General features: G+C 42.0%; 1 protein-coding gene across 1 annotated transcript; it reads left to right on the top strand.

The window, feature by feature from the left end:
- Positions 1-562: 562 nt before the first annotated feature.
- On the top strand, positions 563-14094 carry LOC311057019 (sialate:O-sulfotransferase 1-like; the record flags this gene model as incomplete). The annotated part of the gene is made up of 8 exons (XM_084073894.1): positions 563-953; positions 7515-7629; positions 8749-8933; positions 9369-9490; positions 10530-10725; positions 11429-11593; positions 12936-13136; positions 13687-14094. 8 exons carry the CDS (start codon positions 563-565, stop codon positions 14037-14039), a joined length of 1728 nt encoding a protein of 575 aa, XP_083930020.1. The 3' UTR covers positions 14040-14094.
- Between the last annotated feature and the right edge of the window lie 734 nt (positions 14095-14828).

A 14828-nucleotide genomic window follows, 5' to 3' on the forward strand; every position in this document is an offset into this window, starting at 1 on the left:
ATAATTATAGCAATGAAGCTGGAGAATGATTTTAAGGACAGACTTTGAAAAACTGAAGGTCAACTGGGCCTGCATGCTGGGCTAACAGGGGAACCTTGAACATTGATGAAAAATACGCATTGCTGATTATGCTGAAAGACAGAATACACAGACACAAATGTCAGCGTTGAGATGTGGTTCTAATCCACCAGGCATGCTTTCCTATAGTCCTACCCACAGTTTTTGATCGTGCTCATATAAAGATAAATACGCTGGTATTTTAAATCCAGCTGCCTGTTCTTTTGTGTCTCAGGTTTTCTAAAGGATCTTCTCTGAGGCCTCTCTGACCTTTTGCCTTGGTGGGAACGTCCGTCCCTGCTGTGACACATCCAAGGAATTAGGAAGCATGGCAATGAAGCACCAAAGCTTCGGCTGTTTGAAACCATGTGTACGCCTGCTCCCAGATGCATCATGCCTTTACGAGATTATGAGGTTGTACTGAAAACCACGATGAAGTTCTAGATCCCGGTGGAGTGGCCGACCAGTGGACTGAGAAACAGAGCAAGAACAGAACGTTGTGGGAATGCTGGTGGCTCTCTACAGGCTGCACTGTTTTCTGAGGCGGGCTCAGATGTTACTGTTGTTCCTCGGCATTGCCTATCTGATGGCGGGCAGCATCCTGCTCCTGCAGCGCTCCAGCCTCAGAGTAGCCCAACCAAGCCCCGTCAACCTCCCGCCTCTGCTGTCGCTGGCAGCACCCCCCACTGCCCTCAGGATGGCAGGCCTGGGCGTGGGAGCACGTTCGAGGTGGGCAGAAATGCAGGCTTTGTCAGGAGCGGGTGTGAAGGCAGGGCCACACTGGCCTGCGTCCCGAAGCCTGGGGGTCCAGCACTTGCACAGGCGCTGGTTTCACAGCCCTGTTCCAGAGAGTCCTGAGCAGAGAGTGTCCCTCCGCCGGAGTGGCAGACACAAAGGTACCAATAACTGTCTTAAGCCTAATTTATTCTTGAAAATAGCAGACCTACAAGCGCACAAAGCGCTGCGGGTGCAACGCGTTGTGAGCTTGTAGGTCGGCCATTTGCGACGCGCGACACCATCGTATGGCGAAGTATGAATGGGGATAAATACTCTCTTCAGCACCATAACAGGTTCCTAATGACACTTTCATATCATGTTATTGTTAACGCGATAATGGATATGGTGTATACAACCAAAACTGATAATTCGTACTGAAATGTATTTTCAGTAAAAGGACATAAAAAAAGATCTGTCTCAGATAGAAATTCTTGTATGTATCTGAAAAAAAAGTTCTAGAAAAGTAGGATGTGTGAGTTATGAACACCCCGCTGAAGGTCTGCGGACTTAGATATTGTTTTTCCTCATGAATAATATATGAGAGTAAAAATATACAAGGTTGTTTTCTTGTATATTTTCATGATTTACTTTTTGAGCTCCGCTGGCCCGCAGCAAGCGGCAACACGCTCTTTGTAAGGGGGTTTACATATCATATTTGTATTAAGCTTCGTTACACATTCATGAATAAACAATTGCGGGTTTTAATAATTTATAAATGTTTCATAATAGATTTATGAGACTTTTCACATAAGGGTGCACTGGAACTGATTATTCTTGTACATCAGAAAGATAGTCTGATCTCTCAAAATCAACGGCCAAGGCGGGCGAGCACAGAAGTAGAATTTTGGAAAGATTCTGTCGTTTTGTGCTTTTGATTTGAATGACGCCATTAAGTTTGAATCATACAATAGACAAAGTCTTTTGGATGAAGGCCAAAACAAAGCAGGACTGGAACCTGCAGCACATTCTGAACCACTTGAGCCCTATACGTCATCGCACGATGAAAAGCGATCTTTTTTTAATTCTTTTGAAATGTTTTAAGAAATAAATAAAAAAATATCCCCAAAATAGGGATGCCAGGGATAAGTGGTTAAAAGCCCCTCAAATGAAATTCTGATCTGTCTCACAACTGCACTCTAAAATGTTACTCTGACACGACACAATGTACTGTAGCTCCTGCCAAAAAGAAAAGGAATAAAAAAATCAAGGTAACCTTTTCTATTTAATAAACTGTCAACAGGCAAAAAAAAAGAATTTGGCCTTCAGCAACTTTTGCCTTCTGTATGATTCAAACTTAATGGTGTCATTCAAATAAGAATTGTTCTTGCATACAGTATGTTCCGGTAGAATAGTTTGTTAACAAGGCTTTCAAAACTAAGCACTGGTGATCAGCTCTCAAAATGGCTGATGTGCACTTTCCTTTAATATGTGTGTGTGTGAGTGTGTGTGTGTGTGTGTGTGTGTGTGTGTGTGTGTGTGTGTGTGTGTGTGTGTGTGTGTGTGTGTGTGTGTGTGTGTGTGTGTGTGTGTGTGTGTGTGTGTGTGTGTGTGTGTGTGTGTGTGTGTGTGTAGGTTAAGTGCACAGTATATTTAGCAATTGACACCAGAATGTGAAAATGTCACAGTTTTTAAGATCTGATTCTGTATTGTTTTTATAGCAAGCTTTCGGTCATAGTCTTTCTTTAGGCACATTGTTTAAAAAAAGGAGTTTGTACATCACTCTGAATAGAATCCATACCGAGGTGCAGACAGAATACTCTGGTGAAATGCGTTGAATCCATGCAATGTCAGTGCCATGTAAACCCCTCACAAATGAGATGTTAATGACACATGCGGCTGTTATTTCTTCTCCTCATCACCAGCCCTTCTTAACTCACATGCACGTGCATGTTACTATACTTTAACCACATCAATCCTAGCGTCCCTATTCTGGGCATGTCATAATAGGTCAAAATAGACAAACATCTGGTGAAAATAGATGAACATTCTGCAAAAATAGCAGATCTACAAGCTCACAACGCATCGCAACATACAACTAATTATTTATGGTTTGTGGTTGACTGCCATAAGTTTACTATTTGTTATTATTGTTCTATTGTACTCTGAATAATACAGTGCATCAGTAATTTAACAGTAGTAATTCAATTCTTAAATCACAAGGAAAACTCGAGTGTGCAGATTGAGCGCTTATATTTAACCACATTATTCTGGGAGTGAACATTTGGTGAAAATAGCGGATCACAAGCTCACAACGCATCGCGTTGCGACCTTTTGTGAGCTTGTAGATCGGCTATTTTCGGCAAAGAGATTTGGCGTAGAGGGAAAAAAGGAGGAGACCCAAGTACACCCAGTGACCCTGGTCACTATAGGGTTTATTGAGTAATGAATATTTGTTGTGGGTTAATTTACTAGTAAAGCCTGTAATTGATCATCTTTATGTTGGTTCTTCTGTCACGTCTTTTAGGCAGTTAGTGATTCATATCATCGCTGTCAGGCAGCAACTTTGTCCAAAACTGTTACTTTAGTGGAAATGGAAAAAAGAACCTGTGTTCTAAGAGATCTAATGTAGTTATTATTTAGTCACAAGCTCTTGTTAATATTTTCATTGGTTCAATAGGCTATGGGCCCTATTTTCGCCAGTGCCTTACCCGTTGGCACTACCCGTGAATTACGCACAAGGGAGCTGGCACTGTCCCTAAACGGTATCTTGCGGCAGCTATGCCCGCTATTCATTATGCCGACTCCGTTATTTGCGCCTGGAGGTGTGCCCGTGGGCGTGTTGTTGCGCTTTCCCTAAAATTGCTATCTTGCCCACACACGTTTGGAAAAGCGCATAGTGGATTCTAAAACCAACAGCTATGCCAAATTCGTTTGGTAGAGCGTGCCCGCGATGGACATGTCGGGAGTGGGCCGGGCGCACATACGGCACAACATTCGAGGTCTCCCTCTATCCTAATTCTAGAATTCTAGAATTCTAAGAATCTCTGTGATTTTAATTGTCCTATAATCAGCAGAAGTGAGAGTGTCAATTCCTTGTGTCAATTGTGTTTAAAGTATATAAGATGATAGTCTATTCAAAGAAGACGTGTGCTGCACGCAATAACATGCTCTCCAAATGACATAATTCAGTTGTATTCATCCATTGCGCAGGAAATAATGAATGGATTACAATAATATAACATTCTCTATAATCAGTAACATGTAGGTGATACTTATGTCTATGAAATATAGTTTTATTGAAAAGCAATCAAAGCAAACGTCAGGTGTATGGTGTCCAACATTATACGGCTGTAGAGTTCATGTCAGAATTAAGTGATTTTACTGTAATCCACAAAAGTGTGACTGTAAATTCCTTGTGTCAATAAAGCGTTTGCTATAACCACACCAGACCATTTCGTTTAACTAATCCAGAACACAAGCAGATTACTGTAATTTAAAGTTCTCTATAACCAGCCATGTGTGAGTGATAATTCTATATAATATTCTATATTCAAATATAATTTTATTCCAAGGTAACATCTCTCTTCCCTGGGCAGAGAAGGAGAGAGCATAAGATTGCATTGGGGATAATGGCTTGTGCTGTCTTCTCTTAAAGGCAATGGCATCTGGCACGGTGATTGGTTTTATTATTGTAACGCCCAAACCACACCAATGCATAATGTAACGTTTAGGGATAATGCTGGTGTCCGAAGATTTTTCACGGGAACGCCCCTTGCACAATGCTAAATCCCCAAATAGTGGGTTTAGGATCTTCGAACGAAAATAAAGCCCTATGTATAACCCCACAGACACACTTAACCACTTTTTTATTTAAAAAAAAAAAAATAGCAGACAAGCGCGTTATGAGCTTGTAGATCGGCTATTTTCACTACTTTTGTGCGACACTGCTGTATGATGGAGTACAGTAGGTGGTGCAGCAAGGGTCTATCTAGTCCCAAGTAGCATGTGTAGTCCAAAGATCTCCCCTGTTGACCTACAGTCATCTTGAAGCCCTCCCCTTGCTCATTGAAGCACATTGACTTGCCTTGTTGTTGAAATGTGCTATACAAATAAAATTAAATCTCATGCCTGTGATAACCAGTAGAGAGACTTGCCTTCAAAACCCTATGGACATTAGTGTGCGCACAGCGCACACATGTCCACCTCATTCTTTGCCTTTTTCCTCACACTGATAATCTCAATCCAATCAAATGTCTTGGATTATATCTAGCAATATCTAGCAATATCTAGTTTATAAAAAAAGACTTAAGTATTTGAGCTGCTATCCGCATCAAGGGGGTATAATGGTGATTCAGCCTTGTGTGTCAGAGACCTGCGTCATCCTCTTTTCTTAGCACCGTGCGCCTATCCGTTGTCAAGTTGAGTTGCTTCAAGAGTTTGCTTGATGCTCCTCTGAGGTGCTCTGAGGTGACATTGATGAGGTGACTACTTTGAGCGTTGAGCTCAAAGTTGTAATCGTTTCAACTGTTAGTGTTAAAAAGATGCCAGGTTGCCTGTTTTGAGACATGGCCACTGTACACTGTACATGAGCAGTGCTGCAGTACCTTTCCATAGAAAATCATCCACCCATCCATCTTCAACCACTTATCCGAAGTCGGGTTACGGAGGTAGAAGTTCCAGCAGGGAATCCTAGACGTCCATTTCCCTGGGCCTCATTATCCAGTGACCAGTTCTGGTTGGGAGATCCAGAGGTTCCCTGGCCAGTGTGGAGATGTAAGCCCCCCCCACCTGCTCCTCGGTCTGCCCTGTGGCCTCCTCCCGGCCGGGTGTGCCTGGAAAACCTCCCTGGGGAGGTGACCAGGAGGCATCCTTAATAGATGCCTGAACCACCTCGACTGGCTCCTTTCTACACAAAGGAGCAGCGGCTCTGCTCCGAGTCCCCTCACGGATGAATGAGCTTCTCACCTTTGAAAATGAAAGACAAAACTGCACCTGCTCTGTTTTTACAGGTCTCCAGTGGACACAGGGCCTCAGGCTGGGGAGGACAACGGAGGCTGATTGAATCATGATATTGATATCGTCACCTTGTATCTCCAAAACGGTTACTTTCCAGGAAAATGGGAAAAAAAATATCCAATGTAGTTATTATTTAGTCGACCCGTTTTCGATATTTATAAAAAACCCTCACACACTTTCACTTTCACTTTAAACATGTTCAGAAATAGCAAAAATAGCCGACCTATAAGGCTATCTGCATACCCATGAATCGGTTGAAAAAATATTTTGGTTTTCACCATTGTATTTATCATTTGTGTAGATCGGCTATTTTTGCTACTTGCGTGTGACAATGTTGTATGACGAAGTGCGGCATTAATTTACAAAAAAACAAAAGGTTGAATTATGGACATACAAGGTTTCTGCCCAACAGCAACGATATGCTGAGGCCACTACTCAGGCTTTTTTTTTTTTTTACACATTTCATGGTTCATCGCTTGCCATCTTCTTGTCCATGTAGTACTTTCCTGACGCATCACATCTAACACAGTTAAATCGTTGATGTTAATTTAACTCTGAGAGTGTAAAATGTCACCAAATGGACGACATTTGTACAGTCTCAGAGTTACAAATAGATAAAATAGGACTTTACTGTGTACTGGCACGCACGTCTTACAACTTTTGTAAGACGAATTTTATATTTGGCATCTGTAAGTATACAAAAATAGACCTACAGTCTCATTTTTTGTTTAGTTTTTTGTTTCACACTATAAATAATGAAATGTTAAAAGAAGAACATTGTTATGGATCTCCAAGGCCACAAAAGGCCATTTTACTTCTTGAATAATCTTGACTAATAGTCTTGAATAATTCGTAGGAGGGTCACAATATGTCAAAACAAATCTCTTATAATAAATATAGAATTATGCAAAGTCCTCTTTCATAACACAGATGCAGTACATTTGATATGTGGTACAATTGATCTTAGTCTACTACATAGCGAATGGGTCATGTTTGAAGCAACCCCATGTCCATCACATTTCTGTGTGCTAGATTATAAAAGCTGCATGCAAGCACATTTGATTGTCATTACGGTGTAGCTTTTTAAGACAGTGGTTCTCACCTTTTTGGCTGGCAACCCTAAAAAAAAGACATGACTAAAACCCCTTACACACCGGGGGCGAATTCTTCATGCGAATAATACGTTTTTTTTAAAAACCTTATAAAGTCAATGCAAGCTTACATGGAGCGAAAAAGCGAAAAAGCGAAGCGAAAAAACGTCTTTTAATTATTCGGAATGATTCAGAATTTTGCGTATATTCGCATATTCGCCGGTGTGTAATGACCTTTAGTCTCGCGACCCCCTTCCTTTACGACTAACCAATCTACAGTAACAGCATAATGCACTCAACAAACACGCACTTGCTCACATTAAATGTTTAAATTGTTCCTCTCTTAACAGCGTGGGGGGGGGGGGGGGAAACGGCACATAGAGAGCCCGTCTGGAAACAGAAGGTCCTAGGTTAGAGCTCGGGCCATGTGTTGAGGTGTCCCTTAGTAAGACACTTAACCCATAACTGCCCCCCCCCCTGCGCTCCTCTGCACTCAGCTGGGTGAAACTAAAAGCAGTATTTCCCCCACGGGATGAAATAGGTCTAATTATTATTACTTTGTGAGATAAGTTTGCTATGGATCAAAACAACTTAATGTGGAGGATTCTCTGACTGGTTTGTTTTTACCTCAAGGGACCTACATTGGTTGCTTCCTGCATGACGCAAACGAGCGCGCCCTGGGAGGAACTGTGCTGTATGACCTGCGCAAAATGACCAGCTCTTTGTGTCAAGACACCTGCTCAGAAAGGTAATGCATTCCCAGTAAGGCTCCTGTGAATGGACCCACAGTGGGCCTGCTGTTTGAGTAAACGCTTTGGCTCTCAGTCTTCTGGATGAATGGCTCCTGTGTGCCAGTGGAGCGCCAGGTGGCTGGATGACAGTAAAAGATGAGGGGGTTGAGAGAGGCGGGGATGGCTAGGACTGAAGGCTTGAGCTGTCACAGCAGAATGAAGGAGGTGTGTATGTATTAAGAAGCTTAATGAGGTGACGATAGAGAGCAAACAAGGACACTAGCGAGGATATGTGACATCCTTTCTAATGGACACATTGTGAATTTCTCTGATGACATCAGTTAAGCCGTAACTTGTAGCTGTAAAATGGCTGTGTACACAGTAAAATCCTCAGAGTTCACTTAACTCAGAGTTATACAGGGATAAATGAACACTGAGGATTTGACATTGTATAGCCACAGTTGCTATTGCAATTCATTGCAACATAATCTCGAAGAGTAGGTGGCTTTTGGAAAGTAAGCTCAACATAATATACAGATCGTTTTTTTTTAAATCTCAGACAGCTTTTGATTTCCCTCAGAGACAAAAAGAATATAGCGCAGATATAGATCTACCTGGACTAGTTTCTGTTTACATCTCTGGCCCACTCACACAGAAAAGGAGTCCAGTTTGATATCAATGCAGACCAGTTAAAAGGATATAGCTAAGAGGACATGAAACGCTCAAAAGAAGGATTTAGATTAAATCCTGTAGAGTCGTTAGAGGTGACCTCAGTCTACAGCTGATTATTATACACATATAATATATACAGTATATGCCGAATTAGTAATGCTCACTATTCACTAATATCACTGGGTCTGGATGCTGGGTTTAATTGAAGTCTGAATTAATTGAAGGATTTGAACGTTACCTTGGGTGCAATATGAGATAGCGCAGCCTAAGGCCAATAGCTTAAAGTCATGATTGCCCTGGGGCGATTGCATAGTGGGCTCAAATGCATACGTGCGTGCGCGTGTGCCTGTGTGTGCGTGTGTGTGTGTGTGTGTGTGTGTGTGTGTGTGTGTGTGTGTGTGTGTGTGTGTGTGTGTGTGTGTGTGTGTGTGTGTGTGTGTGTGTGTGTGTGTGTGTGCATACAGTGGGTATCGTTTTGCAGGTCTGGAATATGGAGCTGAGTGCCACTGTGGAAACCGTATCAGCAGTCCAAGGGTCCCAGAAGAGGACTGTAGTCTGGTGTGCCGTGGGGAGAGGGGGTCTGTCTGTGGGGGCGTGGGGCGCCTCTCCATATACAAGGTGGAAGAGCAGCTCCCAGGCCACAGGAAATGTGAGTCAAATATCCTCAGGATACACAGTTTAGTGACTTAAATGTGTTGCATTTGTTTTCCAAACCAAATCAGCACGAAATGTGATGCGTTACACTTTAGAGGATGGCAAGTGAAATGGTGTGGAAATGACCTAAGGAGAAATCAAATCAAAATAAAATGCTTCCTGTCAATAGCTTGGGTTTGACCATGTACATTTAGTGGAGCAATTTTACGGAAATTGTTCAATTCATCAATCCTCTACATTACTCACTTTTTTTGTGTTTATCATAAATGTTTTGCTGATGAATTGCATTAATAAGATTCAACAATTGTTGCACCATTTTACAAATTAACTGGCTTTTAAAAAATAGAACAGGACACTTGAATGATGTTTGGCTGCGTGACGATGAGAGTGCCGTGTTTCTATTTCCTTATTTCCTTATTTCCTTTTCCAGTCAGAAATGTCCACTACAGTGGCTGCTTCAAGATGCCAAAGAGTGCCGTCAGATCCTTCCCGGTCTACTCTATTCAACCTAACCTAACTACACAGTCCTGCATCGAGACCTGCACAGATAAGGTTCGCATTAAGCCTGATTGATACATTGTTGTACGCCGGTGTCACGTGCCGAAAATAGCCTATCTATAAGCTCACAACAACGCATGGCGATGTGATGTGTTAGTTCTTCAAAGATTACCAGTGGTCTATTTCATTTCTGTTGTCTATACCCAGCAGGGGTCCTTGGGGGTGTGCCAGGGGGTCCCCAGCTAAATGATTTATAGTTAGGAACTAAGTGGACCCTTACCGGTCTGTAACTCTGACAGTGTACAAATGAAACCACGGTCCATTTGGTTCCATTTTTACATTCTCGTTGTGGGGGTCCAAGGTCTATTTTATACCAAATTTAGGGTCCTTGGAATTAAAAATGTTGGGAACCATTAATCTATTGCAGTTTTCTGAGACCCTTCCTTCCTCTCCTAAGAAGGCATACTGTGTCTTTGCTCCCTGTAGATGTGAATGGGATCTGTGTTGAGACACGGGTTCTTGAACACTGTTGACTGTTCAAGGTTTAATGGGTCTCTAATGATTAATAGATGTTCATTTGAATCAGTCCTTCGGATTGGATTCATTTCAACAGGAAAAGGCTGGTATACTGTGAATAATTCTCATTCAATATGTGTGTGTGTGTGTGTGTGTGTGTGTGTGTGTGTGTGTGTGTGTGTGTGTGTGTGTGTGTGTGTGTGTGTGTGTGTGTGTGTGTGTGTGTGTGTGTGTGTGTGTGTGTGTGTGTGTGTGCGTGTGTGTGCGTGTGTAGGTGTGCCCGTGTGCGTGCGCGTGCGCGTGTGTGCCAGAGAGAGAGAGAGAGAGAGAGAGAGAGAGAGAGAGCGAGAGCGTACAGTATACAACTCTCAGTGCATAATTACCAAAGCCTTTGTAGTTCTGGTCATTGCATCGTTTCATTGAGCATCTTAAAATGTGATAATTCAAAGAAGAAAAGAAAAAAGGAATTAACAATAATGAAGCTGACACATAAACCCAGTGTGAACTACAGCCCAGGGGAAATAAGCATAAGAATGAGATTCATAAACCCAGACCATTTCGTGATTGTGTTTCGCAGGAGCTGCCGCTGGCTGTGTTAATGAAGCCCCATTGTTTCTGCACATGGACGTCCTCTTTGTTCAATCTGAGCCTGCAGCCTCAGGACCAGCCATGTGTGGGCAGCACTGTCCTGAACCACACCAACACATCCATGCCTACACCATCAAGTGATGATGAGTACCAGGTGTACCAGGTCTACCATACACCAATGCTCGGTGAGACACGCCTCCTTATTGTTTCTGCATTGGTGCTAAGAGCTGGATTATTTCTTAACCCATTAAGACCTGAGGCCGCTTCTAAAAAAAATCTAAATCCTAATAGTTTTTTGGAAAAAAATATAAAAAAATAATTTTCACGATTTTTCAAAAATAGCAGATCTACAAGCTCGTAGCGCGGCACAGATGCGTTCCAGGTATCAATGTCAATTCTCACAGTGTTGCAGTCCATAACTTGTATGTCTTACCCAATATATGGACCTGCAGTCTCCCAGATGAAAGTTTCTACAACGACAATTTCTACTCTGGCAAATAGGCACGCCTGCTTGGTCAGGGGAGATATTGTGCCAACTACTACACAACACTAGGGTCTAAATTTCTCATTGGAATTGTAGGGAGAACACCTCCAACCACTGCTAGTTATATTGTATTAACATACTCAGATTGGTTAAAATAATGTTTAATTCATTAAATGCTTTAATTAAAATCTGAGAGTGTACAAATGTAATATTTGTATATTCTCTGAGTTGCAAATGGAACACTGATGATTTTACTGTGTTTTAAGGTTGTTGTTGTTGTTTCCTTTTTTTTTTTACAAATCCCAGTTTATTTAAGACATCCACACAGTATATGATGCGCTCTGTTATTGTTTCATCATGCAGTTTCATAACTGAACCTGACATACTCAAATGTGTCCTTCAAGATTCCAGGTGCAAAGAGAGGATGTTTCTGCCTCAGAGGACCAGCTCCCTGGTGGCTCTCTCCAGTTTCCCCGGCGCAGGCAACACCTGGGTACGCCACCTGATTGAGCTCGTGACAGGCTACTACACCGGCAGCTTCTATTTCGATGGCACACTATACAACAGAGGTAGGGAAATCTATGTGTTAGCCCCAGAACACTAACGTTGGGTGAATTTCACCCGAACAATTGTAATTATGTCATTTTCATAATGAATAACGGGTCCTTGGGTCCTCGTTTTTTTGCCATGTATCGTTGTACTTATAATATATTTTGATGAGATTTTTTTTTTATGGAATTTATTATATCGGTTAAAATAAACCCAACGATAGTGATGGTGTGGCAATTTTCAACGTTAGTGTCCCAAGAATGATAACTGCTGTATAAATATAACCATAACTAACGATGATGATGTTAGCATCCCCACTGATGAACCATAACGTTCTGTAAACATGTTGAACTTGAGTGATGTGTCGAACATAACACCCTGTAAATTCAGGGTATAGTTATATAGTTCACCACTGTCGTTGTCGTTATAGTTGTGGTGTCTGTGGACTTCGCAGTGCATCCACTTGAGTTAAGGACTTTTCAGACGAATACAAAGAGACAATCGCTCTGCGAGTAAAACTCCAGGCGCCTGCTTCAGCTGTGTCAAATTTGTCCTTGGCGGATAGAGCTGTATTTGAAAGTCAAATTCCACAGTGTGCACAGTAAAATCCAGTAAAATCTGCGTATAAAGAAGTTGACCACAATCCAGCTCTTGTTGTGGGCGGGCGTGTGCTTGAAACGAGCACGAACATGACAGCTTCACGGGGGTGTGCCCGCTTGCCACTCCGCCTGTCAGATTGCCCTCATCTCCATACCTGCCCACTCGCCTCTCATTGAAAATGAATGACTAGGTGTGTCAGTCGCTTCCCGTCTGAAAAGCCCTTTAGAACAATATTTTAAATGATATACCATATTTTAAAAAAATCTCTATTATAGTCATTGTTCTTGGTGTTGGACGGCCCAAGTAATTTAACTCTGAGAGTGCAAAACTTGACCCGTAAATGTTCACACTATCATAGCTAAATTAACACTCTTTTAATCCATTAAGATTCTAATTTAGATTAGGCCGATTCTACAAATGTCTTCTAAATCCTTACAGTTTTCTGAAGAACGTATGTTGCTATATCAGTTGTGCTCAGTCAAGGACTCCCAAAAATGTATTTGGCTGCGGACCCCTCCATCTCAAAATATTTTGTTCTAGGGACCCCCAGAAGCAAAGATTTGAGTTAAAAATGTTTGCTTAAAAAATATATTCCAAAATAGCCAAAGTATACAATAATGGTTAAAGTGGTTAAAATATAGCTAAAATCTAAAATGACACAGATGCTTTCCTGTTAATGTTACGGTGTACTATTCAGCTGTCAAATGACTACGAGTATTTGGAGTGTCCCATTAATTTCTTCATGCGGTGTGTCTCCTATAGGGTTTAAAGGGGAGAAGGACTATTGGAGGAGTGGCCGCAGTATATGCGTAAAGACCCACGAGAGTGGCCAGAAAGAGATCGAGATGTTTGACTCTGCCCTCCTGCTGATCCGGAACCCGTACCGGTCCCTCATGGCGGAATTTAACCGCAAGTGCGCGGGACACTTGGGCCATGCCACTGAAGCACAGTGGAAGAGCAAAGGTAATAAAAGCTAGTGCTTCCCAAAGTAACATTTCCATGCCAAGGAATAGGTGGTCAGTACCATGGTCAGTACCACGTCAGTACCATGGTAGGTATCATGTCAGTATCTATAGATTAAAGTTCTCAGTCGTCACTACTGATTTCAGTCATTTGGATTCTATAAGCAGGAAAGGAGACTCAAAGATTTATTTTGGGTGAACTACCCCTTTAAAGTCTTTCAGCTACAGAGTACCTTCTGAAACGAATGTCGAACACTAGAGCGTGTCCCCAGCAAAATTAGTTAATATAGCTAAATATAGCTAAATCTGTTTAACCACTATATATTCGAGTTGTGATGCGAGGCGTTGTGAGCATGCACATAGATGTGCTATTTACAAAAGAATCTTTACAAATTGTGAAAAATTGTGAATATTCTTTAAACAATTTTAACTCGACAAGAAAAAGTTTGTGAATCACTGATTTGAACCATGCTTGTTAAAGGCTTATTCTGATGTTGTACATCCAAGATTCTTCTCACCAATACCTGCTTTTCTATTTTCTCTTCCTGCAGATTGGCCAGAATTTGTTGACAGCTACGCCCCCTGGTGGGCATCCCATGCTCTGAGTTGGCTGAAGTTTGGCCGACGCCTGCTAGTTGTACACTATGAGGAGTTGCAGAGAGCACTCTTCCCCCAGCTCCGCCTCATTACCTCCTTTCTAAATGTCACCATGACTGAGGACAGGCTACTGTGTGCCCAGAGTAACCAGGAGGGCCATTTCAAGCGCTCAGCGGCCCAGCAGCCATCCTTTGACCCCTTTAGTCCCAGTATGAGAAGGATGATTGACTCGTTCATTCATAGTGTAGACCAGGCATTGCAGAAGAGGAATTTCAGTGGACTGCCACAGGACTATCTACCCAGATGATGGTAGAAGAATGTCATCCAATGTGTATTACAGGAATTGGCCGGGATATATTGAGGATTGGGAGGAGAGCAGCGGAGAGTGGCTGTGAAACACATGAGCTCTTATTATCACAGAACACATTCCCAGAATGTTGGCTGAGTTTACTGGTGACATTCTGTGCGTGCACGCACGCACACACACACACACACACACACACACACACACACACACACACACGCACGCGCACGCACACATGCATAATTGGACCACCTGTCTCCTTCATATGCCAAATTCACTGTGAATGGCTGTAGAGATGTGTAATAACATTGGAGAGCAGTGAAGGATAAAAGAGAACGAGACAATTGATTGTTATAGATATGGGTGATTATCACAGTTTCTGATGAGGGCCAGGACTGTGAAAGCAGGACACATAATTCACAGAGAGGATTTGACGTGTGGAGTTGGGAATATTTAGCAAAAGTGCCTGACTAGACAAATATAAGTCTGTATTTATCTAGAGTCGCTGTTGGGTGGAAACCTTGTATGTCCAAAAGCGTTTACGGTACTTTCCAGGAAATGGGAAAAAAGAACAGAACCTGTGTTCCAATGGATCAAATGTAGTTATTATTTAGTCACAAGTCTCTTAAAACTTTTCATTGGTTCAATATTTATAAAACCCACACTTATCCACTTTCACTTTTACTTAAAAATAAATAAATACCAGTAAATAAATAGCACATAGAAGCTCACAACGCGTCGCATCAGCTATTCTTGATACTTTTATGACGAAATTGTATTCACGAAAATACA

The sequence above is a fragment of the Gymnoscopelus microlampas genome, assembly GCF_963454915.1.
Source record: "Gymnoscopelus microlampas genome assembly, chromosome: 12".
In the NCBI taxonomy this organism is placed as follows: Eukaryota; Metazoa; Chordata; class Actinopteri; order Myctophiformes; family Myctophidae; genus Gymnoscopelus; species Gymnoscopelus microlampas.